The 26,036-nt window shown below is 38.1% G+C and overlaps 3 protein-coding genes and 1 long non-coding RNA gene across 5 annotated transcripts in view; 2 read left to right on the forward strand and 2 right to left on the reverse strand.

Moving 5' to 3' along the window:
• The window catches only part of tln2a (talin 2a), a 111,583-nt gene extending 106,787 nt beyond the window's left edge, over positions 1-4,796 (reverse strand). Inside the window, exon 1 of the mRNA XM_037789217.1 lies at positions 4,610-4,796. The gene's annotated coding sequence lies outside the window, so the exon portion shown is untranslated. The remainder of the gene's footprint in view (positions 1-4,609) is intronic.
• Positions 599-20,366, forward strand: LOC119499946. Its single transcript, XR_005209491.1, has 3 exons — positions 599-608; positions 9,262-9,267; positions 20,148-20,366. It is a non-coding gene; the product is annotated as an uncharacterized LOC119499946 (long non-coding RNA).
• ddx28 (DEAD (Asp-Glu-Ala-Asp) box polypeptide 28) lies at positions 9,507-11,950 on the reverse strand. The gene has a single exon (XM_037789250.1). It carries the CDS (start codon positions 11,709-11,711, stop codon positions 10,032-10,034), a length of 1,680 nt encoding a protein of 559 aa, XP_037645178.1. The 5' UTR covers positions 11,712-11,950; the 3' UTR covers positions 9,507-10,031.
• Positions 20,367-21,481: 1,115 nt separating the features above from the next.
• nfatc3a (nuclear factor of activated T cells 3a) overlaps positions 21,482-26,036 on the forward strand; it is a 68,925-nt gene continuing 64,370 nt past the window's right edge. Inside the window, exon 1 of one of the 2 annotated variants that reach the window (XM_037746459.1) lies at positions 21,482-22,037. In XM_037746459.1, the coding sequence (XP_037602387.1) occupies positions 21,947-22,037 (91 nt within the window). In that variant the 5' untranslated portion in view covers positions 21,482-21,946. The remainder of the gene's footprint in view (positions 22,038-26,036) is intronic. The other variant, XM_037746451.1, reaches the window with a different exon arrangement.

Below are 26,036 nucleotides of genomic sequence, written 5' to 3' on the forward strand. Positions count from 1 at the left end.
AACCACTTCCAAACATTTGTTTCAGGCTCTAAAAAAACAAACAAGGAATGAGTTCCAGGTGACCAACTGGGAGCTGCACTGAGAAACAAGCAGAGCAGACAGACACAGATTCTTCCCTCGGTTATTGCTGCATAAAACAGCAGATTATGTTTATTTCAGGACAACTGTGGAACAAGTGTCAAGGGATGCTGATAGTGTGAGATTTTGCTGTCAAAGTCTTTAGCAAATCTAGGCTTTCTCTGTACAGCTCAAATGCTGTCCCCTCCACTCCAGCTTCCTTCCACCTGCATGTAAAAAAGCCTTTCGTCGTCGCAGCTTTTGCATAAAGAAGCATACAGATCACATGCTTAGGGTTTCCTTTCTCCTGCACCAGCTCATATTACACAGCAGAGCTACCTGGCTGAGCATGAGCAGCAAACGCTTGGCTCCCTCTTGAGATTAAAGTGTCATTATGGGTTGCTTATTACTTCCTCTCTGTGGTCACTGGTGACAGCAGAGGGCTGTTCTCATGCAGAACAAAGGGACAGATCAATAAATTAGCCATGTGCTGCTGACGAGTAACCCCTCCACTGCTGGATGAAGGGCTTTACAAGCCAGAAGCATCAAAGGTTAGTCGCCCCAGGCTATAGAGCAAGCTGCAGGACTTTGGATATCAGTAAATTGTTTGCTTTATGTTAGATCTTTCAATGGCAACAGGGCCATGGGCTGTGGTTTACACTGGAACAGTCATTTTCAGATCGATTTTAAGTAGGGCTGTCAAAGTTAACGTGATAACGCCACTATTTTCTTTAACGCATTAATACAATCAAAGTTTTAAAGCTAGAGTGACGATACTGGCATCATATGAAACTAAAAAAATCGAATGAATCCATTAGTATTAACCATGTCATACTAGCTTGTCGCGAAGGAGGTTAAATAACGCTCCAAACTTGAGCTAAATTTTGGCGATGAAAAACTGGCATGGCCATTTTCAAAGGGATCCCTTGACCTCTGACCTCCAGATATGTGAATGGAAATGGGTTCTATGGGTACCCATGAGTCTCCCTTTTACAGAAATTCCCACTTTATGATAATCATATGCAGTTTTGGACATACATTTGCATAAGGCAAGCATATTTGTCCACTCCGATGTTGATAAGAGTATTACATACAATCTCCCTTTAAGGTACATTTTGAACAGATAAAAAATGTGCGATTAACGCGATTAATAATAGACAATCATGCGATTAATCGCAATTAAATATTCTAATCGATTGACAGCCATAATTTTAAGTTCTTCCATTAACGCAAAGCATATTGCTTTTAGCTCTGTGCAGACTCAGACAACGTTTCCTGAAGATTCACACGGCTTCTCCTTTCCTGCCACTAATTTCGGCACTAAATAACCAAACAGCTCCACAGTAAAGAGTGTAATTGTTGATCACTCTGCCTCGAGAAGATTGGTTTCAAGCTACCATTAGCATAATGAATGCACAAACACATCCTCCAGAAAGGTCAGTGCAGCTGCTAATATAATGAAAAAGCTTTTGATTGCTGCTTTTATGTCAGGAGAGCCAGATAGAGTTTGGTCAGTTTAATAAATGATCGGTGCCGACTGTCGCTGGTCGCAGAGACGCATACTAAGCAGCAGCAGCAGCAGCAGCAGCTGATAGTAACAGTTAACTATGTGGCTTGAGAAAATGACATTTCCGCAGAGATGAAACAGAAGCATAACTGATCAGTGGCCTGGCTCATTAGACAAGAGCTGCCATTTTGAAAGGACAAATTTTAACATAGGGCAACTTGAGAGGATGGGATGACATTCTAGTGCCGCTGCAATTTCCTTCACACCTTTATTAACTATAGATTTTTTGGGAGAAAATCTATTTAATAACTGTGCCAAGCATTCCCACAAGAAATGTTGTCCCAATACCCAAATGGATCTTAACACAGAGACATACCTAAGAGGATGTGTAACAAACCAGTCAGAGGAGAGCGATCGTTCCTGAGGCATTACACACACATTGGAGCCGCCTGCAGCCTGTAAGGTCATGTGTCGTTTTCCTGACAAGCCAAGGTCTACGCAGCCAGAGGGGGAGTAGGGAGTCGAGTTTGTGAGGGGAGGCTTCGGGGGCCGATTTACTTTTGCCCATTAAACTGCCAGAGAAACTCACATGCACATCAAACACCGTAGGCATGTCTTGCTTCATCACCAGACGGTGCCTCCATCTCATGTGACCCACCTGTCACCCAGCCAGCTCACAGTCCCACACAGGGCACTGCTCATTGATCCACTCATTGCAATACTATAGTATGGAGTGTACACTGACCCTTGGGCACAAACTTGACACAAAAACAGCTATGGTGACCATAGGGCTGCACAATTAATCAAAATATTAATCGCGATCCCAATTTTGGCTTCCCACAATTAAATGAACATGATCGCCTGAGATATTGACGTTTAAAAATGTGCGTTCTGCTCATAGAAAACTCTGCTGCACATCAAATCAAGCACTTTCTAAACTAATAGCCAGCTGGCTACACTTTTGGGTATATTATCTATACTACCTATGTGTTTATGTTTAAATTAAGAGCATCAAATTGTTGATCTAGCTCTTAATGTTGCCTTAACTTTAAAATGTAGCTAACAAAGGGGTAGCGTGAATATGCCTGTATTTTTTCATATTGCAATATATATATATATATATATATATATATATATATATATATATATATAGCAGAAAAAAAGTCAGTTTGATCCAACATCGTGCAGCCCTAGTTTGTACATTAACAGAGATGTAGCATAGAATGGAAGAGAAAGCAGTGCTCTGTTTATTCTAATGTGAAAGTGCAATAAAATATGCTGTCGCTAAAATCTGTGAATAATCGTGATGAATAATCGTGATGTCAATATTCATCAAAATAATCATGATTAGCATTTTGGCCATAATCGTGCAGCCCTAGGTGATCCCAACAAACCAAATGTGGGACACAGAAGAGTATGTTTGAATGGTACAATGTGGAACAGGTTACTAATGCTGAGAAGTAGTCTTCAATATCTCACTTGAAAAAATAAACATTTCTATTCCGCCCTTAGCTTGTAACGTCTCTATGCTTTGCCGCTCTGGTTGAAAAAACACCTAATTTTGCAAGAACTCTTTTGAGAATCACCTTTCACCAACTTCACCCAGTTACAAGTAGTTTAACAGTATTTGCTATAGCTGCATTTCCTTTTCTTTGTGGTATAGTTTCCATCATATTCTGCCTAAATATGCATTGCTTGTGACTTCCCCCCCCCGTTGGCCGTAAGCATATAGCAAAGAAAGGTTAACCTGCACTTGACCCAGGTGATGACAGCCTTATTCTCTGCTTTCTTCACAGCCATTATAGAAAAGCGTCTGTCCTGCAGAGGTTTGACTTCTGAAAACCAGAGCCGATCAATATGTGGGCCAAGGGATAAAAATGTTGTGACACCTGGTCTACCCTATAAACAACTGATCATTCAGCTCAATTCCCTGACAAACAGGAGGACACATTTTGAAAATATCATGAGATTCCCTGCAGCAATAAGAACAGATATAGCAGCATGTGATTGGTATTACTTGTGCCAGTGGCAGCCTTGTCTTTCTCTGGAGGGGTGTGGCAGCTGAAGCTGAGCCGACAACAGGCAGCCATCCTCCTTAATTCATTGCATTATAACCTGGAAGAAGGATATAGGTGCTGCTGCTGCAGAGAAGCCATACATTATTCTACATGTCGCACTTTACATTTTCCTTTCAAAGCTGCTCATTGTCACCTTGACCGTGGAAAAAAAAAAAAAAAACACACACTGTGAATAACGCCCACGGCTGATAACATAGGACCCCCCCTTCTGAGAGCTATAATATGATGTTTAACAGTGTGGGGTTGGATTCTCCCTCCACGAGCTCTTTAACGCAGCACCAGCCAGCCACGCGCTTATTTTTTTTTTTTTACACAGGTGTCCGCCCTTTAATAATGTGCGCGTGTCACACACACCTGGCATGTATTATTAACACAAAAGTTGGGAACAATTGGTGGCATTAGTGGCAGCTTGAATGACTTGAATAACATGGCGGAGGCTTGGTTTTTCCCTTACTGGGGTGCAATGTTACCACCAGCTCCTCTGTGTGAACTCTCCATGCCTCTTTGACTCTGCACACACCACCAACACCAACACCACCACCAACACCAACACCAGCACCACACTACCAACCAAACCTCCACATGCTGAACCCTGCAGCTTCAAAAACAACAGCAAAAGAAAAAACAACCTCACCCCCTGCAGCTGCAGCAGCTGCAGCCTTGTGGTGTTGTAAAGTGGCCAAAAACCAAGCCGAATTAGGCTCCACAAGTTTGGTTTGATTCAAATGAGCATCGCAGCCTCTGGAGCTTACAACTTGCCGGAGGAACCGACATGTGAAGCGGCCACTGTGAGGAGGCTCCCACCCGGGCTGGCTGCATGGAGCTCCAGCACACACAGACAAGCGTGCAGGGTTTTAATATAAAGCTGTGGTTTGGAGAGAGAAGGTCAGACCGATCTGCTGCAGGAGAGCGAGAGATGGGCAGCAGCAGCAGAATAAGCCGATTACAGGGTTTGTAATAAACCTACCTTCAAGATCCTCTACTGGGGCATTTCAAGCGAGGCAGCCCGGAGAAGAAGATGCACATTAGCCGACAGTCCCGCTTCTCGGCTGTAAAAAATCTCCTCCGCGTTTGAGGGGAAATTTCCAAGTGTCTGGACGGACAGTGCGCGAGCAGCAGCGGCTCTGTGTGTGTAGATGGGGAGGGGGAGATACGGTGGGGCAAAGAGGAAATGCGTCATTATTAATGGACCGGAGGCTTTGTAGTCCATCAATATATACCCTCAGTGTGCACGGAGACTACAGCTTGGGGGTGAATTAAGTGATATTTATTTATATGTTATGTCTGGATAATAAATGAATGCCCTTTAGTATAGGTTGCAAGCAAGAAAGAATGCAAGAAAGAAAGAAAGAAAGAAAGAATGAAAGAAAGGAGAATACCTTGTGAAAAGCATCCAAACAACACCACCTGCTCAAATATAGGTCTATTCATTGTAATGGACCAAAAGCTTTGGGTGACAATGGGGGTGAATTCAGTGATATTTATTTATATATTTTTTAAATATATTGTGTAATGTGTGATCATTTTAAGACCAATTACATCAATTGTACATGTTTTTCTGCAGTAATGTAGTAATGAGTATTTTGTTTTTTGTATTGTTCTGGTTGGCACCAGATTATCATGTTGTGTCTGGGTAATAAGTAAACGCCCTTAAAGCTGCAGTGGGTAGAATTGGAGCAAATATGATTAAAAAAAATGTTTAAGTGATATTTATTTACATTTTACATCTGGATAATAAGGGAATGTCCTTTAGTATTGGTTTCAAGCAAGCAAGAAGGAAAGAAAGAAAGAAAGAAAGAAAGAAAGAAAGAAAGAAAGAAAGAAAGGAGAATTCCCTGTGAAAAGCATCCAAACAACACCAGCTGCTCAAATATAGGTTTATTCATTGTAATGGACCAAAAGCTTTGTAGTCCATCAATATATACCCTCAATGTGCACGGAGACTACAGATTGGGGGCGAATTAAGTGATATTTATTTATATGTTATGTCTGGATAATAAATGAATGCCCTTTAGTATAGGTTGCAAGCAAGAAAGAATGCAAGAATGAAAGAAAGAAAGAAAGAAAGGAGAATACCTTGTGAAAAGCATCCAAACAACACCACTTGCTCAAATATAGGTCTATTCATTATAATGGACCAAAAGCTTTGGGTGACAATGGGGGTGAATTCAGTGATATTTATTTATATATTTTTTAAATATATTGTGTAATATGTGATCATTTTAAGACCAATTACATCAATTGTACATGTTTTTATGTAGTTATGTAGTAATGAGTATTTTGTGTTTTGTATTGTTCTAGTTGGCACCAGATTATCATGTTATGTCTGGGTAATAAGTAAACGCCCTTAAAGCTGCAGTGGGTAGAATTGGAGCAAATATGATTAAAAAAAATGTTTAAGTGATATTTATTTACATTTTACATCTGGATAATAAGGGAATGTCCTTTAGTATTGGTTTCAAGCAAGCAAGAAGGAAAGAAAGAAAGAAAGAAAGAAAGAAAGAAAGAAAGAAAGAAAGAAAGAACGAAAGGAGAATTCCCTGTGAAAAGCATCCAAACAACACCAGCTGCTCAAATATAGGTTTATTCATTGTAATGGACCAAAAGCTTTGTAGTCCATCCATATACACCCTCGCTGTCCACAGAGACTACAGATGGGGGGTGAATTCAGTGATATTTATTTATATTTTTTAAAAATATATAGTGTGATGTGGGATCTTTTTTTATTATATTTTTATTGACACTTTGCAACAAACATACATGACATAATTTACAGATCCCATATACATACACCACCCAACCATGTCTGTGTAAAGTGCCGTATTTTAAGATTTGTTATACACATAAAAACAAACATTGAAAATAACAGTAAGAACAAATAGGGAGTGATCTTTACATTATCATACAATCATAGATTTGTAAAAATAAAATTACATGAATTATACATGTTTTTTCTGAAGTAATGAGGCTTTTTTTATTATTATTATTCTAGTTGGCACCAGATTATCTTGTTATGTCTGTGTAATAAGTAAATGCCCTTAAAGCTGCAGTGGGTAGAATTGGAGCAAATATGATTACAAACAAATTTAAAAGTTATAAACCAGAGGAAAACAACCAATCAGAGCTGATCTGGAGCCAGCCTTCTCTGAGCAGCTGTCAATCACTCACAGCTCCGGCTGGTGGGTGGTGCTTGGTATTTCCTCAGCTGAATTCAACATGGCTGCCGGGTCACAAACTTTCTCATTTTACAGCTAAACAGTACACTACAAGATGTTTCTGAAAACATTTGAGGAGAGAAATAGGCATTACAGTAACAGAATATTGATTCATATTTGATCAGCGCTGCCTAGTTTGACCGTTTGATTGACAGCTGCCTCCGTCGAATGAACAGCCAATAGGAACGTTCTCTCTGAAATTACCTGTGATTGGTCAAAGTCTCCCGTCACGGGCTATATTTTTTAAAGCATGAAAACAGAGACATGAGGAGGTGCAGAAATCTAGTTTTCTCTCAGAACGCTTGAATTACAATATGCTGAAAGGTTATTATGGATTTCTTTGCCTAATGACGCCAAAAACATTCTGCCTACTACAGGTTTAAGCCTATTGGGTTCAGGCCAAAAAGAAAGAGAGAAAAAAGGAGAATTCCCCGTGAAAGGCATCCAAACATCACCACTTGCTCAAATATAGGCCTACTCATTGTTTGTTTTACTGTAGGCTGTGGGTGGTGACAACCAATGACCTCAAACCAGCCAACTTTATGCTTCTCCCTGGCTTTGTCCAACAAACCAGGATCCAGTTATCCAAGAGCATCTTAAGGGATACTCCGGCAATTTAGTATTGAACTTCCATAATGGTGTGGGACTACTGAGAGACAGATTAAATATATAGGTATAAGCAGAATGTTTTTGGCATCAATGATGCCAAAAACATTCTGCCTACTGCAGGTTTAAGACTAGGAGCTAAAACATTTTTAGCTGTAACATAGTTCATGTGGGGCCCAGCAACTACCTGGAAGCGGGACATTTGATAGAGTTTATTATTTCTGCAGGGTCAGCTGAGGTGAGGCAGGACAAAAATATAAATTGAGGGATTGGAGGCATTTGCTCCACATGCTATAAGTGGACACTGGGTCCTTGTTGTCAGGGTACAGTTGGGTGAAATGTGAACCTGAAGGGGGGGTGAAGCTTAAAGATGTTGACCCGAGCCTGAGCAACACAATCTCAGCTAAATTCCAGACATTCTGATGGAAACCCGTTGTTACTGTCAGGGCCATTAACACGTCTGGCCCCTCTGTCTGCTCCTATAATCTCTATACTTCCAGAAACACTCCAGCATAAATCATCAGGTGTGTCGCATGACTGACAAACGTTTCAAAATAAGAGCAGAGCAGACACTGTTTCCAGGCAGAAATGTCTACTTTTAAGTTTGTTGTCATCTGTACAGAACTCATGTCAAAACTAAAAAGTTGTTTAACACCTACTGAACCATAAAATCAGGGTCAAAGGAGAAGTTATTAACTTTGAAATCAGATCCCAAAGATTTTCTTCACTCTGGCAGATTTTCATGTTGACACTGTTGCGGTTTCCTTTCAACAAGCACCCGCAGGCATGGGAGAGGGAAAAAAAATCCTTTCAAGTACGGTGGACCTACCACATCAACAGCAGACACGTCAGGTTTTGGCCTGTGTTCAACTTGACTGCAGATTAATGATTAGTGCTGTAACTTGATGAAGTGGTTCTGTGCTGCAAACATAAAAAGGTACTGGAGTCCACTAAACCTTTCAGAAACTAGCAGGCGACTAGTTCCAATGTTATTGAACATGTGCCAAGTTAGTGGTATTGAGGACAAAAAACACATGTATATATGTTTTGACCCACAGTATCAACTGTGCAGCTATTATACATAAGCAGAAATCAGACAAATGCCACCACCTGGTGGCTAAACACATGCAGTACATATTATAGAAAAAATAGGATAAGTTCACATGACAATATCAATCAATGCAAGACATATTTTAGAAAGTCTTAAATGTTTTATGAGACAGATCAGTCAAAGCAGAATGTATTTTTCTTCTTATTCAGAGTGATGGTCGGAGACATTATTTTAATGCCATACCCTGGATGGTATTTGGTTTGGTGTGGCGAAAAAGCCAACATTTGAATAAGTCTACAGCAATGGCTCCTTCAGTGACAAGTTACCCACAGTCATCACATTACATTGTTGCACAGTTTTACACAGTTTCACAGTTACACTCACCAAATAGGTTGATTTCTGTTTTCAGTATTTTGGAGGAGAAGCTGATGTGTGTTTAGGATGTCAATTTTGCATGGAAAAATCTTTGCATCCAAAATAAAACCCACAACACACCTTAGACAATAGAGTTAGGCTAAAGAAAATCATGTTTTTGTTGCAAAGAAAATAACTACTACTTATGTTTTGGAAGTTGCAGGTGGGCCTCCACAGGGGGGCTCCAACAGTTTCAGTGGAGGTCAGTGAATGGAGGTAAAAAATATATTACATTAGTTATCAAAAGAGGATCACACAGAATAGCCTACGGGGTATCAGAGTCAGAAACCAAAAAATGCCTCAGGGCAGACCTCTTTTATGTATTTGGTGTAGTCTGAAGTTATGTCAAACAGCAATATCAAGCTATGTTGGTTCAGTTGTTGAATGTCTATGGGATCAAATAACACAATCATGATCCCATAGACATTCAGGAATTGAGCGAAACTAAGCAAGTAAACTGAGGGGGTGTCTTTTCCAAGCGTTGTCTGAGGGGCGGTCCACAGTCTAACACTGGGATAGAACATTGTTCAAAGATCACATATTTTTCCAAATAGTTGAGGTAAATAAAACAAGGTGAGAAAAATATGCAATTAGATTTTACTTTGAAGTCCAAGCACTTTTAACAAAAAACTGCAACAATTGAATACAAAAATATTGTGATAAGTATATCTATATAGTCTATATATGCAGATTAGTCTGCACAAAAAACCTTTACATTAGGAAATATAGGGTAGGTATAACATTATTGACACTATAGCAACATTACATTTAGACATAAAGCACACACTGTCCACATTCTCATTAATATCATGCTTTATGTTAGTGCTTAGTGTTCAGCAGAATGTCCATCCCTTGTGAGATCAACCATAACTGGGCAATTTCATTCTTAATTCTTTCAAAAAAGTGATTTAAAAAAAAAAAGAAAAGATTTTTAAGTCATAGTGGCCAAAGAAAAAGGCTACTGTAATTCTGTTTTGAACAAATCTAGCTCACTGTTTCTGCTGACAATGTTTTGTACCTTTGAGTTTGTCATCCCAACACAACACATACAGTAACATGTCCCACCAGAGGCTTTTCCACTTGCAAACATACAAAAAAAAAAACTACTCCTCTGCTTCTGCTACTTTGGGTTTTGGCTCAGATATCTCAGATTCCATGCCTGGCAAACTAGTTCTCCTCCGTGCAGCGGTCTCAATCTTCTGCACCAGCTCCACATCCCACGGTTGAGTGACGAAGCTGAGCACCTCCCCATCCTCCACTCCTCCAGCCCTCCCCACTCTCCCTGCCCTGTGAATGTAGTCTGTGTGGGACTCTGGGGAGTCATAGTTGACAACCAAGCGCACTCGAGATGTGTCCAGGCCACGTGAAGCGATGTCGGTGCATATCAGCACATCGGCCACGCCCTTCTGGAAGGAGCGGAAGATTCCTGCCCGCACGGCAGCAGCCATCTCCCCTTGCAGACGTGCGTGCTGCACCCCCATCTCTTCCAGCGAGTACCCCAGCCAGTTGACGGTGGCGGACTTGTTGCAGAACACCAGAGCGGCGCCCCCTCCTCTTTCCTGTTGGAGCAGCTTCAGGGCTTGGTGGAGCTCCAAGATCTTGTCAGCGCCCTTTACCTTCAGGAACGTCTGTTTGACATGTGGCATGAGGAAGTGCAGCATCTTGCTCTTGATGACCACCATGCTGCCGAGGTCCGTCACCTGGCTGAGCACTTCCCCGACGCCACCCGGGAAGGTGGCGCCCACCACCAGCAGCTGGGCTTTATGGCCTAGGCCTCGTGTTTCCTTGGGACCATTGGCGATGTTTGTGCGGAGCAGGATGTTCTCCAGCATGTCAGAAAAGCTGGGGTCGAACATGGTGTCGGCCTCGTCCACCACGAAGAAGCTCAGCTCGCTCAAGTCCACCCAGCGTCTCTGCAGGGCCTTGACCAGAGCACCTGGCGTGGCCACTAAAATATCTGGATGATCCCTTTTGAAGACTTCCTTGATGTGTCCTACTCCGCGCCCACCACCCACAGTCCTCGTCAGCAAGCCTAACGGAGCACACAGAGTCCTGGACACGGCCGCCACTTGCTCGGCCAGTTCTCTGGAAGGCACGAGAACCACGGCACGAATCTTGCGTGCACTCGCAGCGTACATCTCCGACTCTTTATCAGCCTGCAGCCTGTGAAGAATGGGAAGCAGGTAACTCAGTGTTTTCCCACTGCCCGTCTCCGCAGCACAGAGAATGTTGTGACCTTTCATGACCTTTGGGATGGTCTGCAGCTGCACAGTGGTGGGATGGGTGATGTTGATATTGTCCAAAGCCTCCACCAGCTCCTTGCAGATGTGGAAGTTGTTAAACGTCACCGCTGCTTTCTGTTCATCACCAACATTGTGATTTTCTGCAACAAAAGGTGCAACAGTCTTGATGTTGTTGATGGAGAAATAGTCACCGAATGATTTGTTGTGTTTCCATCCTTGTGTGCAAAGAGCAGGCTGCTCGAACTTGCCAAGTGTGTACGCTACAGACTGGTTCAGAGTTGGGTTCTTGCTCTGGATCAGGAGCTTGCCTGCTTTGATGGTGTTGATCTGGTTTCTGCCTCGAGTCTGTTTCACACTTTCAACCTGCCTCTGCATGGAGCGAGGAATACGAATAATAGTCTCTTCTGGAGAAGCTGCTGCTGCTCGACACAAGCGAGTCTGACTGACACAACGATGAACAGGACAGCAGACAGACACTTTGATAAACTCACGACGGTAAACAGCCGAAGCCAGATAGCCTATAACCTTCACAGAGAGCATGTTGTTGTTTACCTGGCTCTCTCTAGCAGCCAAGAATCAGCTGATGAGGATAAAAACGCAAATAAACAACTAAACCATGAAGACGGAACCAGCTTAGTACAATAGGAATCCAGGAAAAGTCACTTTAAATGTTCAAAAACCACCGTAAACCGGTTAGCATCCTGCAGAACTTGACAGCTGGATCGCCATGCTTTAACGGCGACTGATGATGATGTCAGGTGCGCGCGGAGTGATGATGTAATAGAAATGCAACATAGCACTGATCTTTTTCCCCACATTTTATTCAAAATTGGACACAAATGCAAATATAAAAAATATAAACATAAATGTAAAATAATGAGAAAAAATCAAGAGTGCATAATAATTGTATAAACAAGCCATGCAAATGATTAAATTAATTAAACAAATTAAATAAACAAACATAAAGATTCAAGATTCAAGATTCAAGCCCTTTATTGTCATTGTGTAGTACAACGAAATTAGATTGTGACAATCCCATAGGTGCTAATGAAAAGATGATACAATAAAAAAGAGATATTGCAATATAAATATAAAATATATAAAAGATAATACAATATAAAATATAAAAATACAATATGTATATTGATGAGATGAAAAATATAAATGCTGCAGACATGTAAAGTTTTGAAAGTCTTTTTGCAAACAAAAGATTTAATAATCTTAAGAGATAAAATAAAATAAGATAAGATAAAATACGATAAAATAAGATGAGATAATCCTTTATTAGTCCCACAGAGGGGAAATTTGCAAGATTACAGCAGCAAAGGGTGTAGACAGTGCAAACAACAAAAGGCATCAGTAAATAAAAACAAGATCTAATAAATAGTAAACAATACAATTATAGTCAGTAAGTGAAAAATAGACAAAAATAGACTGAATGAGTGGTTTCCAATTATTGCACACAAGATTATGAAATATTAAATGTTGTTATTGCACAAAATATTGAATATTAATATTGCACATCTTAATGTGATGTTCCCTGAGAAAAAGTGAGAGGAGGGTTATAATAATAATAACAATGATAATAATAATAATAATAATAATAATAATAATAATAATAATAATAATAATAATACTACTACTACTACTAATACTACTAATAATAATAATAATAATAATAATAGGCCTATCTTTAAGTTCACAAGGTATAATAATTTCTATAGATGAATATTTTAGGCATTCAAAATATTTAGCTTTAAACAGAAAACCAACTGGCCATCCCCAGACAAGTGTCATTTTCACTGTGTTTACTCTGAAGCCTGCATTGTATGCCTGTTCTAATGGTAACTCAATCGGCTGATCACTGCCCTACAGTGAATCAGCACTGCCTGCAGTACAGTAATGCCAGAGATTGAAATAGATTAGAAAAGGGTGAGAAAGAGCACTGTCACTGATACAACAGTGACTGTCAATAACTGTCCACATGACTCTCAGCTCTGCAAACACAAAGCCCGAGGCACTGTAAAGTACACTTGTGGCATGCATCTGAGAATTGCCAAAGAGAGCAGATCGATATTTTATCTGATTATTGTTATTAGCTTTTTCAGTATTTTCAAGCATGTCAACATAGTATGTAGTCTACCCTTATACATTACACTTCAAGGCATCATTTGTATGCAGTGGTGAAAGAAATGTAAAAATACTTTGTTACAAGTAAAAGTCCTGCAATCAAAGTCTTAGTTAAGTAAAAGTACAAAAGTTTTAGCATCAACATATACTTAATGATTCAAAATTTAAAGTACTCATTATGCAGAATGGCCTATTTCAGCATAATACATATTATATTATTGGATTATAATTAGTGATGTATGTATTCATCACTTTAATGTTGCAGCTGGTAAAGGTGGAGCTAAGTTTGAGTACTTTGTATACTGCTGGGTAACTTAACCTGTGATAGTACATCATAATGTATTAGTTGATTTTTTTTTTTTAATTTTCTATTAATAATCTGAATATGTAAAATAACTAGTTACTAAAGCTGTCAAATAAATGTGGTGGAGTAAAAAGTACAATATTTGGTTTCAAAATTAAGCGGCGTAAAAGGATAAAGTAACATAAAATGTAAATACTCATGTAAAGTACAAGTACCTCATAATTCTACTTAAGTATAGTACTTGAGTAAATGTACTTAGTTACATTCCACCACTGTTTGTGTGCCTGCCCTGGGGTTATTATAGGGGGATAATCTGGTGTTGCTGCTTTGCCACTGGGAGGGTGGAGTGTAAGCTAATAAAAAGGAGACTAATCTTACCAGGCATGCATCCAGAGAGGGTCCAAAGGGGGACATAAGCCTCTGCTGTTTGGCTCTGTCTCTCTCCAGTTGCCTGCTAGGAATGTTTTCATTCATTTATTTTTGGTTCACACGTTTTATCTTCCCATATCTGCAAAGGACAATTGCATTTACACTCGGCAAAAACAGCTGTCTGCATCAGTGCTGCTGTCACATGTTGCATTGATTGTGCATCAGCTACCCTTCCCATGTGCTGAATGAATTGGATCGTTGATTGATTTACTGCAGCTTCAGAACATCACACTCACTTTCAGTAATAGAATCTCTGTCACGTGTTGAACAAACCAATGCTGTGGAAGCCCTATGAACTTAGATCACTGTCTCCTAACAAAGGAAGAAAGAACTGAGCTGGCATACTGGTTACTTCAATATATGTAAATGGCTTTATTAAAGAGGACCTATTATGCTTTTGTGCTTCTTCCCTTTCCTTTAGTGTTATATAGTGTTTTTGTGCTTGAAAAGGTCTGCAAAGTTACAAAGCCCAAAGCCCACGCCAAAGGGAGTTACTCTCCGTCACAGAAACACTGCTCCTGAACTGCCAGAAACGCCTTGCTTGAAGTCCCGTCTTTTCTTCCGTAACGTGGTGATGTCATCAAGAAACATATTTGCATAATACCTGCCTAGCGGCTAGTTTGGCACGGCCTTAAACAAAGCTCGTTAGAGCGGAGCTGAAGTGGAGTTCAAAGAGTTTGGTTCGGTTGACCAATCACAATAGAGTGGGACAGCTGACCAATCAGAGCAGACTGGGCATTTGGAGCTTAAACAGAGCATTTCAGACAGACAGTGAAAAGAGGTGCTGCAGCACAGACGGTGAGTGCATTTTGAACATTAAAACATGTAAACATGTTCTAGTAGAAATCCAAAATACAAGGATGCACCAATAAACATAATAGATCATCTTTAATTAACCTTATCACTACAAAGTAAACATAACATTAAAGGTCCCATGGTGTACATCTTTTTATATCCAGACTTTGGGCTTGTGATTGTCTGACGGGAGGCAACTGTCCCACTCACTCATCACACCAAGTCAATATTCAGCTTCACAGACTGAACAAAAGAGGGCAGCATAAATCAGGAAGATTTCAAGTCACCTGAAATTCTGATCAGAGCTGTGATGGCAAGTTTTTGCACTGTCTCCCAAATCTGCAATATATATTTTGCATGGTTTCAAAAGAAATAAAACATATTGTTTGTCGAGGATTAAATATTCTGCAAACTATAGTCAGCATATTTTCACTACCCCACTCTTCTGCATTATTAACATACTGTAGCCTATAAGTCAATCACAGATAAATTAAGACATAAAATAACAAATAAATGACAGAAATTACAGTTTTTTTTACTTTTCAAATGTTGGAGAATGTATATAAATAAGATTTTGTCAACAAAACAGTGTAATAGCCTAAGTGAGCCTTTAATTCCTTATCAGCTGACATTCTGATACTGTGTGCAATTGGATATGTGTTGACATTTAGTGAACATCACGCGTGTTGCCAAGGTGCTGCTGTGTTGCATTTCTGCAGTGTGTGCAAACCCAAATCCTTGAGAGAGTGACACCTCTCAAACAGGACCAGTGTGGGGGCAGGTGCTGTGTTTTTTTCCCTTCATAACTTTCTTTACAAGAACATAATATCACAAACCACATCTACAGCCTCCCACACAATTTGTTTTCTTTATCTTCTCCCTTCAAAGGTCATCTGCGAAGATAAGACACGCCGGTAACCTGAATTAGACTCGGGTGGGTCTGCAGACACGGTTACTGCACAGGAGAAAGTTCAGTCGAGTCATGTGACTGCCACATAATAATATGATGATCACTTTTATAATTCAATTTGATAAGAATATATTTGTCACAGTCAGTGAATTAAGATTCATTTGGATTCATTACAGCTAAAACATTATGTCCTCCTTTCTTTTGTGGCACTATTTATGATTGAAAAAGCTAAATGTGCTTGTACCATTTTTAAGATAATTCCTGTTAAATTTGTTTTGCTTCTCTATTTTATTGAAGTCAATATCATAGAAGCATTGGTTATAATGATTCTAGTCACCTCTTTCGAAGGTATAGCTGAATACAGACTATAATTGGTTGGTATTTATGTGTGACATTACTGACTTACGCAATAATGTGTGACTAAATGACAGTAACTGTTGCTTAGGTTTCAACATAAGCAGTATTATTTAGTTATTACTTATTTAACTCAAGTAACTTTACACCTGTTTGAGTAGAACATTTTTGTACTTGTTAATGACACCACTACATGTCTGGGAGCAGTCTAAAATGGCAGGATGCTGGTGAATCATATGAAGTTTAGAGATTTAGAAACTAAAAATGTAATAGCTTTTGTGTATATTCTTTGATTATAGTAACACCAACCCTTTACAGATCTAAGAAGAACAAATGTCTGTTGGGAGAGAATTGCATCAGAAGGTGGCATACAAGTCGAAAAAGGGTTATACCTTGTGCTTTTGCTTGGAAATAAAGACCACAGGAAATGTGATATTGATGCTTTCAGATGCATTTGTGAGCGGAGCGCCTGTCTGTACGCCCACATGCATCTAGCAAATAGGTATATGTAGTGTGGCTGTGTTAGAAAAATAAGAAGCTGTCGTCTGCTGCGCGTGCAATTTGTGTCGACTGATTTACATAAAAATTTGCTCTCGCAGAAGTTTTTTTCAGCAATATAATAAATGATCTTTGGTGCTTTTTTTCCTCGGTACTTTGCATGTTTAGCTTAATATAGAAAAACATACAAAGTTCATTTGATTTTTATGCAAAAAATATATACAGTATGTACTCATTTGTTTCTTTTAAAGCAAGTAGATCATAAAAGCCCTTAAATATTATTCCAATTTCATTAATGTGTGATGGGTAGAATTAATAGCAGCAGTAATGCACATAATAAAAATGCATGATGTTATGACTCTGCTTATCAGTGTTGCAAAAACCTTTGGTGAAACATTAAAAACTTGCTCTTGATCAGCCGCGAATGTGTGTGTGTGTGTGTGTGCAAAGTACTAGGAGGGGGCATCACAACAAGAATTTGAATACCTGCTACATGCTGCCAATAAAGCAAATACATTTGTTATATGTCAATAGATTTGTTTTTTTTAAAGTTGTGTGTACCTAAGTGTTACTACTTTGGGCTAATATCTACTAATAATTGAATAGGCTACAAATATTGTCAGGCAAGAAGATCATTAAAGCAGCAGCACATTAAAGCGTTAGAGTGCATCCACCTCTGTGTTGCTTGCCCAATAAAGATTAACCTGATGAGATTGATGGGTTGGATAGAGACACAGAGGTTAAAGGGAGTGGAACAGCCCGTATACAGACGGATTTACTATTGCTTTATTCTAGCCGTAGATTTACTTGTCACCCCTATCTCTGGTAAGAAATACTAAGAACTGCATTGTGATATAAATAAACCAATGACAGAAAGTAATCCCTCAGCCAGCGCAGGAATATACAGTGTGAGTACTGAATATGCACAAGAGGCAAAACTGCTCATTAACTTCATGACAAAGTTAGCCTACATTTAACAAAGTGGTTATTGCTGGTGTTAGGAATCTCTGTCTGACTGGTGATATAGATTTACTGTATTGTAATTGGGTCACAATATGTTCATCTTCTCAACTTATTGCACCTTTGGCCAATATTTTAATGTAGTGTCCTGGAAATACCCACTTAGTCCCACCAAGTGCAAAATCACCATTTGAGCATGGGCAATCAATGTGGTGGAGGAAGTATTCAGATAATTTACTTAGGTAAAAGTACTGACACCACCATGTAGAAATACTCTGCTACAAGTAAAAGTCGTGCATTCAAAATCTTACTTAAATAAAAGTACATATGTATTAGCATCAAGATATACCAAAAGTAAAAGTATTCGTCATGTAGAATGGCTTGTTTCAGAATAATGTATATAATGTCACTGGATTATAATTATTGACGCATTAATGTGTTCATCACTTGAATGTTGCAGTTGGTAAGGTGGAGCTAATTTTAACTACTTTATAAACTGCTGTGTAGCTTAATCCATAAAATAATGCATCTTATTTCATTAGTTGAGATATATTTTGTATTAATTATCTGAATCTGCAAAGTGACTAATAACTAATGTTGTCAAAAAAAATGTACTGAAGTAAAAAGTAGAATATTTCCCTCCGAAATGTAGTGGAGTAGAGGTATAAAACAGCATAAAATGGAAATACTCAAGTAAAGTACAGTACCTCATTTACTTGAGTAAATGTACATTATGCCACTGAATAAATGTAGAGAAAGACAAAATTTGAATCATAGTGAGAAACTGATTCTCAAACCTAAAGAACCAGGGATAAAAGTGGTAAATAACTACAAGTATTTAAAGTAGGGATGCACCGATACCGATACTGGATCGGATATCGGTGATAATGGGGCCGATCTATTAAATTCAGTTCTTTGTTTATATACTATACACATTATATACTGGATATTTGAATTCATGTTTAAGTTTTGACCAATTTATTAGTGCATTAAAAAGGTTTACACTTGAATTGTAATTCCTGTTAATTTTATCTATGTATTTATTTATTACATTTTGTTTTCGTAAGTTAGGAAAGCAATGTTTAAGTTAAGCCTGATGTTGTCTAAACATAGAATAAGGCTCCCAGGCACTTACACACATTAAGGCATACAGATTATTAATTTATCACTGGTATCAGATCAGTACTCGGTATAGGCTGATACCCAAAGCCCAGGTATCGCTATCGGGACTGAAAAAGTTGGATTGGTGCATCCTTAATTTAAACCCTGTGATCAATGGCACCATATAGCTTGATGTACTATTTAGGCTGCACCATCTATAACCTAAATAATCCAAAAAGCTATCATCAATATGTTTCTTCTTCCTTATCTACAGTACACCCCCTTTCACAAGCCTCAGTTGGCTGATAAGAAATGAATGTGCTGACAGGCTGGAGGGATCTAACGGTATAAAAGTGCATCATGTCATTAGACCAACCAATCCTGGTTTGGATTGGAACCACACAAAAGGCTTTAAGGGCCAAGTGCAATCGGATGTAATCTAATGATGGGTGGTTGGAAGAGAATGGAGGGCCAATTAAATAGAGCAGAGTGGCTGATGCAAGGTCAAAAGGTTCGCTACATGCAATTTCAAATGTTTGTACACGTTTTGCAAAAACAGCTTATTAACACAGTGATAAGAAAACATAATCAAAGATATTAAATATTTATGATTTTTAGGTAAAAATGTTTCCTATGTAGCCTATTTGTGTCTTATTTTGCTTTCCAGGAACCGAAATGTCACTCTGGTCACAAAACATATAACACTTTAAAAAAACAATATAGGCTACTTTAGGCCCATAACTTGTCTTTGATAGTGTGTTCGTCCAAAATCGCGTACTATGCACCACATACCCAATAGGTGTACTATCGTACATATACTTTTGGGTGAATAAACAGTATTATGTATCTTTTCGGACGAACTGAGCAGTAATTTACATCGTCACTTCCTGAGAGCCTCCTTGCTGGTTGGAGACGTGTAACCATGGTAACCTGTGCCAACCTCATGTGACCAAAACAAAGTTTTTGGGATAATCAAAGTCTCTAAATTTAAATATATTACGCTTAGCAAAGTGAAATCTTATAGGTTGCGTCGGAAATTCCATACTAACATGCCTAGTATGTCCGAATCCTTAGTATGAAACCAATAGAGCATGAATAGCAGACTATTTCCAGTGAAATATTACAGTATGCAACGCTGGACACCACAGTGGCATAAATATCCCACAATGCAATGCGACAGTAACGACAACGTTCATAACGGACGTTGACGGACAGCTCTGTAACATAAAAGATTTCACTTTGCTAGGCGTAATATATGTTTTACATTAATTCAGACTTTGTTTCTCACAAACCGTTGTTTTGGTCACCTGAGGTTGGCACGGGTTACCATGGTTATACGTCTCCAACTGGTAAGGAAGCTCTCAGGAAGTGACAATGTAAATTACTGCTCAGCGTGTCCGAAAAGATACATACTACTGTTTATTCACACAGAAGTATGTTGAACAATAGTACACATATTGAGCATGTAATGCAGAGTATGTGATTTTGGATGAAGCCAATTTCAAACATATATTACGCATAGAAAAGTGAAATCTTATACTTACAGTTAAATTGAAGCGTTAGTGATGTTACAGAACTGTCCGTCAATGTCCGTTATGAACATTGTCATCACTACCGCATTGCATTGTGGGATATTTATGCTGCCGTAGTGTCCAGCGTTGCATACTGTAATATTTCACCGGAATAGTATGCAATTCACGTACTTTTGGTTTCCTACTAAAATATCTCACATACTGTTTTAGCGTACTAAATAGCATGTTAGTATGGAATTTTGAACGCAACCTTTAAACTGTTTATTAATTCCTGTACGTGTGTGTGTGTGTGTTTTCAATAAGCTTTATTTTAAATTTGTAAACAATACAAAGAACAATTAAATCAACACATAGGTAAACAATACATATAAAGGAAATAAAGGGGTAAATAAAAACAAACAAACATAAAAATAAATAAATAAATAAATAAATAAAAGTAACATAAAACACAAAACATGCCAGGGGTTGGTTAATATAAATAAATAAATAAATAATAGTCACTTAAGTGACTATTATTTATTTATTTATTTATTTATATTAACCCCTGGCATGTTTTGTGTTTTATGTTACTTTTATTTATTTGTGTAAATAAAAACAAACAAACATTAAAATAAATAAATAAATAAAATAATAATTAATAATAAATAAATAAAAATACAAAATATGCCAGGGGGTGGTTAGTATAAATAAATAAATAAACAATAGTTACTTAAGTTACTATTATTTATTTATTTATATTAACCCCTGGCATGTTTTGTGTTTTATGTTACTTTTATTTATTTGTGTAAATAAAAACAAACAAACATTAAAATAAATAAATAAATAAAATAATAAATAATAATAAATAAATAAAAGTACAAAATATGCCAGGGGGTGGTTAATATAAATAATAAACAATAGTTAATTAAGTTACTATTATTTATTTATTTATATTAACCCCTGGCATGTTTTGTGTTTTATGTTACTTTTATTTATTTATGAAAATAAAAACAAACAAACATATAAATAGATAAATAAATAAAGTTAACATAAAACACAAAACATGCCAGGGGTTAATATAAATAAATAAATAAATAAATAAATAATAGTAACTTAAATAAAAACATTAAAATGGGAGCACAAATTCACTGTTTTACTAGATATTGACTTAATGTATAGTTCCATTCTTTCTTAAAAACATTAAAGTGACCCTATAAAAACAAAAAATATATTTTCCAGTAGTGTGTTTGTGTGCGTGTGTGTGCCCCTGTGTTGTGTTGTGTCTGCTGACGTCACCACTGGAACAGCCTTGTCACGCGGGGGTTAGTAAAAGTTGGGAGAGGAGCTCCAGAGAGAGAAAGAGAGAGAGAGACTGGAGGAGAGAGAGAGAGAGAAAGAGGGGACGATTCATCGGCTTTATGGCGAACACTAAACACTGGCTGATAAAACGCTTCTTCTGTTGTTGACTCGGTCTGCAGACAGACACAGAGACAGACAGAGAGAGAGACAGACAGACAGACAGAGAGAGACAGCGAGGGAAGCAGAGAGACAGACGACTTTCTCTGAAGTTGCAGCCAGAAGAGGAGCTATAACGACCTGCTGTATTTGTGGATTTGTCAAACGAAGGAGAGGAAAGAAACACATGAGTTAAAACAAACTAAAAGTTGTAGTTTGGGGGCGTCGTGGTGGACCAGTCGGTAAATGTTGGGACATTGTAGGAGAGCATAAACTGCTCCAGCCAACGGTCGCTCGCTCGACGGTTGGTCGAGCTGTCAAACACCCGATGACGACTGCAAACTGCCCCGGCAACGAGGAGCTGGACTTCAGGCTGATCTTCGGAGAGGACGGCCAGCAGCAGCCGCTAGGCCCCGCAGGTCAGTGAAGTGTACCCCCTATACTGTGCTTCATATACTGTAGTAAACTTGTTAAAGTTGTTCACCTAAACATAGAGCTACTGCTGGCTTCATTTAACCCTGCAGCTTTCGACCACAACTGTGTGTGTGTGCTCTTTCTGGTAAGAGGAACCGACACTGTACGTTTCTTTGGAGAAATATTATCCTTTCTATCGCTCAGCTACTGTCCACAAACACCAGCTGCTGTCATTAGCTTCACATGTTAGCAGGCTGGCTAGCACTCAAGTGCAGTTATTAATACCATAATAATAATAATAATAATAATAAATTGGGCTTATATAGCTCCTTTCAGAAACCCAAGGATGCTTTACAAAGAGGGCACACAAAATCATACTAATAAATAACACAGAGGAGAAATTAAAGCTAAGTAATTAAAAGAGTGATGTGGAGGAAAAGACAGCTAATTTAACTATGAATTAAGTTAAATCTTGTAAATGCATCCTACAGTTTTTTGGAGCAGATAGATTGTAAATGTGAAACACTCTGCTGGTGGGAATAAGTTAGTGTTAGGTTGATGTAAGTGAAGTATGACTGAAAGGAGGGACCAGTTTGAATGTCACACACAGTAGCACATGCTAATGTTGTCAAAACTTTTATTCACTTGTTCATAAAATAAGTTAAAAGTAGTGCAGATGCTGTTGTATGCAAAAGATGCAAAAGCATGTCAAGTGTGTTATTTCAATGTAAACATAGTCTTTCCTGTAGATATTTGTTAAATATTGTGCACAATTGTGCATAATAAAGTGCACATTACTTAGTAATAACATTTATTAATTTAGCAAAACTCAAGAGTTAGTTATTGTTGATATCTGTAAATGTAAAGCCATAAATGTGTAAGAGAGTTATGCACAGCAAAAACAATTGTCCCATACTGTGTTTATGTACAGTTAATTACAGGTTAACAGCTTTCGGCTACTGGGTCCAGAAATTCATCAATCCAAATTGAAAAAAAGGAGAAAGAAAAATAATATAATAATTATTTATAATAATAATAATAATAATAATAATAATAATACTACATATTGTAAGTATAAATACAGCCAAGACTTTTTAATGTTTATAATATGTATATTTATTATTATGGGTGCCATCATCGTGAATCTCAACACTAACACAATACCTTAAGGATGGTGGCCCTGAATTGTACCTTCCTGTTAGGCACAAATTTTATTCCATAATTGGTCTTATATCTGCGAGTAAAATGTTTTGACAAAGGCTCTAGTTAAAGCGAGCCTCAGTCTTTAAAAGTTTATCAACTTTTTTACTAGTTAAACAGGTAGCAAGACCTATTGTCAAGTCTCATATAAAACTACATTGACTATTGAAATGATGAGTTATCTACTGTGACTGTTAGATGTCACAAATGTTAGGGACATAAACAAAAGAGGGATATGAAAAAAATAATCAGGTAATTGTTATGATGCTTTACACCTTAAGTAGTGAGGAACTTTTACTTGAAAAACTTTAGTGATAACCTGTTCCAAACCATCTTCTCTCACCCTCAGGATATGTCTAATGTGCTTTTCAAGTTCACACAATATGTAATATATTGCTGCTGAGATTCAAAGTGAGATACCAAGAACTTAAAAATAGTCTTTGTCCTGGTGGAACAGTGATCTGAGACCATGCTAAATGAGCTGCCTTGGGTTTGAATCTAGATGAGGATCTTTGCCGTATGACACTGCCCTCTCTCCTCCAGGCTAAACTATCCTAATAAGATGAGAATGCCTAACAAAACGGACAAAACTCAAAGATTTTTCTTTTGGCTATCTTGGAAACCAATATCACAGTAGAGAAGAAGAGAATGAAAGACATTAAGCAATGCCTGGGTGTTATTAAGTATTAGTGACAGATGATCATGATTGTATTAGTATATCTATTGAAACAAAGTAAGCTATCAGCAGAAGCTTGATTGTAAAGATCTGGATATGAAGAGAATTGATCGAAATGATTGGATGGATTTGAATATTTCACTCTGTTTTTTATTTAATTAATGTTTAAAGAGAAATGCTTCCAGTTAAAAAAGAGAAGAATGTTTTCTGTTTGGAGAAAAAAAACAAAAAACGCCAAGTTTCTACTAAGCTAAGTAGAGTAAGAAACTAAGCTACTTTTAGTTTCTGGCAGTATAGAACATTACCAGTATTGTTGGACATTAGGGCTGTGTATTGGCAAGAATCTGGCGATACGAGATACGTATCATGATACAAGGGGTACGATTTAATATATTGCGATATATTGTGATACTGTAAACAATGCAATATATTGCGATTTTTAAATCAAATTTTAGGAAAACTGTCATAGTTTAAAAGATCACACCACCATATGCATAAAATCTGAGTTTAAAAAAATCCCCAACAGTTTACTTTTTTTATGCAATCAAAACAGTGGGTTCTGCATTTATCATAGTCCCACATCATAGTACGACTTTGAAAGTGCACATACGCTGAGAGGGTGCATCTCTTTGCAAATGAAATAAAGTATTGACTGATTTAATTTTTGCATGTAAACTATTAATTAAAAATGAGAATCAATACAGTATCACAAAACACACTATTGCGATATTTGATATTTCCGATATTTTCTTACACCCCTATTGGACATGTAAATGGTCACCTCCCATTAAAATAAAAAAACCTTCCAAAAATTGCTTAAAAGTATGTTATGGATGTCAGGACTAAAATATATATAATATGATTGCAGACACTTGAAAAAGATGAAATGATATCTAATAAATTAGGACAGGTTCTCATAAACTCATGCAGATGTCTGCACCCAGCATCACAATTGCAGACAAAACAATCTTGGTGGAAACTAAACTCAGGTGTTGCAGTGAAATGAAAAGTATTTGAGGTGGCTGAGATGGCCTTGGATCAGTTATCTGATATCGCTAAAAAATCATACAACACCCTTAGTTACTCCTGTGTATGACAGAAGCTGCTGCCTTTTTAGGTGTAGGGCGTTTATTCAGTTAGATTCTTTTAGATAGTGTACATTGTAAAAAGGAGTGATGTGTGCGATATAACAAAGATCATGAACTGTATTTAAACCCACAAATGAATTGATTGAGTTGGATTGATTAATAGCATTCGCTGGTCTTTGCATCTGTGCTAAATTCATCTTCTTCATTGGTTTCTGTCTTTGGGCCTAAGCCACTGGAACATGTGAATTCCTCGGCTGTGTCCCTTTCCTGAAACTCTGGGAAAGTAATGACTCCATGAAGGTTTGGCTTGTGCAATCTTAAATCAATTTTTCCTTCGATTAAAAAATAAGTTTGATTTGGGGATGGGACGAGGGGAAAAACTGCAGCTGGAATAAGCGTAGGAATAAAAGCACCACTGTGCAAGTGGTTTTGATCTGGTCTGGACTGTATGAGTTGGCCCAAAAGGGGGGTGCCTATCCAAATTAATAAGTGGAGTGTAATACAGGATCACACAGCCAGAGTAACAGGGAGTTGCACACTCCTGAGTTGGTCTCCTTCTCTGAAGGAAGGATCAAGTCGGGGCTTGTTTTTGTAATAACCTGGAGAACTTCTGCTGTGAATATCTAACAGGTTTTTACTCCACTCTCTTGTTGTTGAATGCTGCTTGAACTGGGCTGTGATGTTGTGAAAAGGAGAGAAAGCGTCTCTCGAAATATAAATGAAACATCAGTATATACAGTACCTCCTTTTCTCAGAAAGTTACATTATGTTTACAGTCATGTACTTAACTTTCTAAAAGGGTGCTGTTATGGAAGGTAGTCGCTCATCTGTGACAAATCTCATCTACATCTTTGTTTTTGATATTGTCTCTTCATCTTATTCTTTAATGGAGCTGACTATTGAATGTCGGTTTCCTGCACACTTTTGCTGTCAGCCCGCAGCTGGCGGTTATCTTTCATCGTTTCTACTTGCATATTTGAATGTGATTAAAAATCTGTGTAATGGTGTGGTACAGTATAACGCCCTGCCTCTTCTGTCTG

The sequence above is a fragment of the Sebastes umbrosus genome, chromosome 2 (genome assembly GCF_015220745.1).
Source record: "Sebastes umbrosus isolate fSebUmb1 chromosome 2, fSebUmb1.pri, whole genome shotgun sequence".
NCBI classification, from domain to species: Eukaryota; Metazoa; Chordata; class Actinopteri; order Perciformes; family Sebastidae; genus Sebastes; species Sebastes umbrosus.

Excerpts from the sequence above, each read along its gene's own strand:
- ddx28 (XM_037789250.1), bottom strand. The coding sequence starts at position 11,711 with ATGCTCTCTGTGAAGGTTATAGGCTATCTGGCTTCGGCTGTTTACCGT.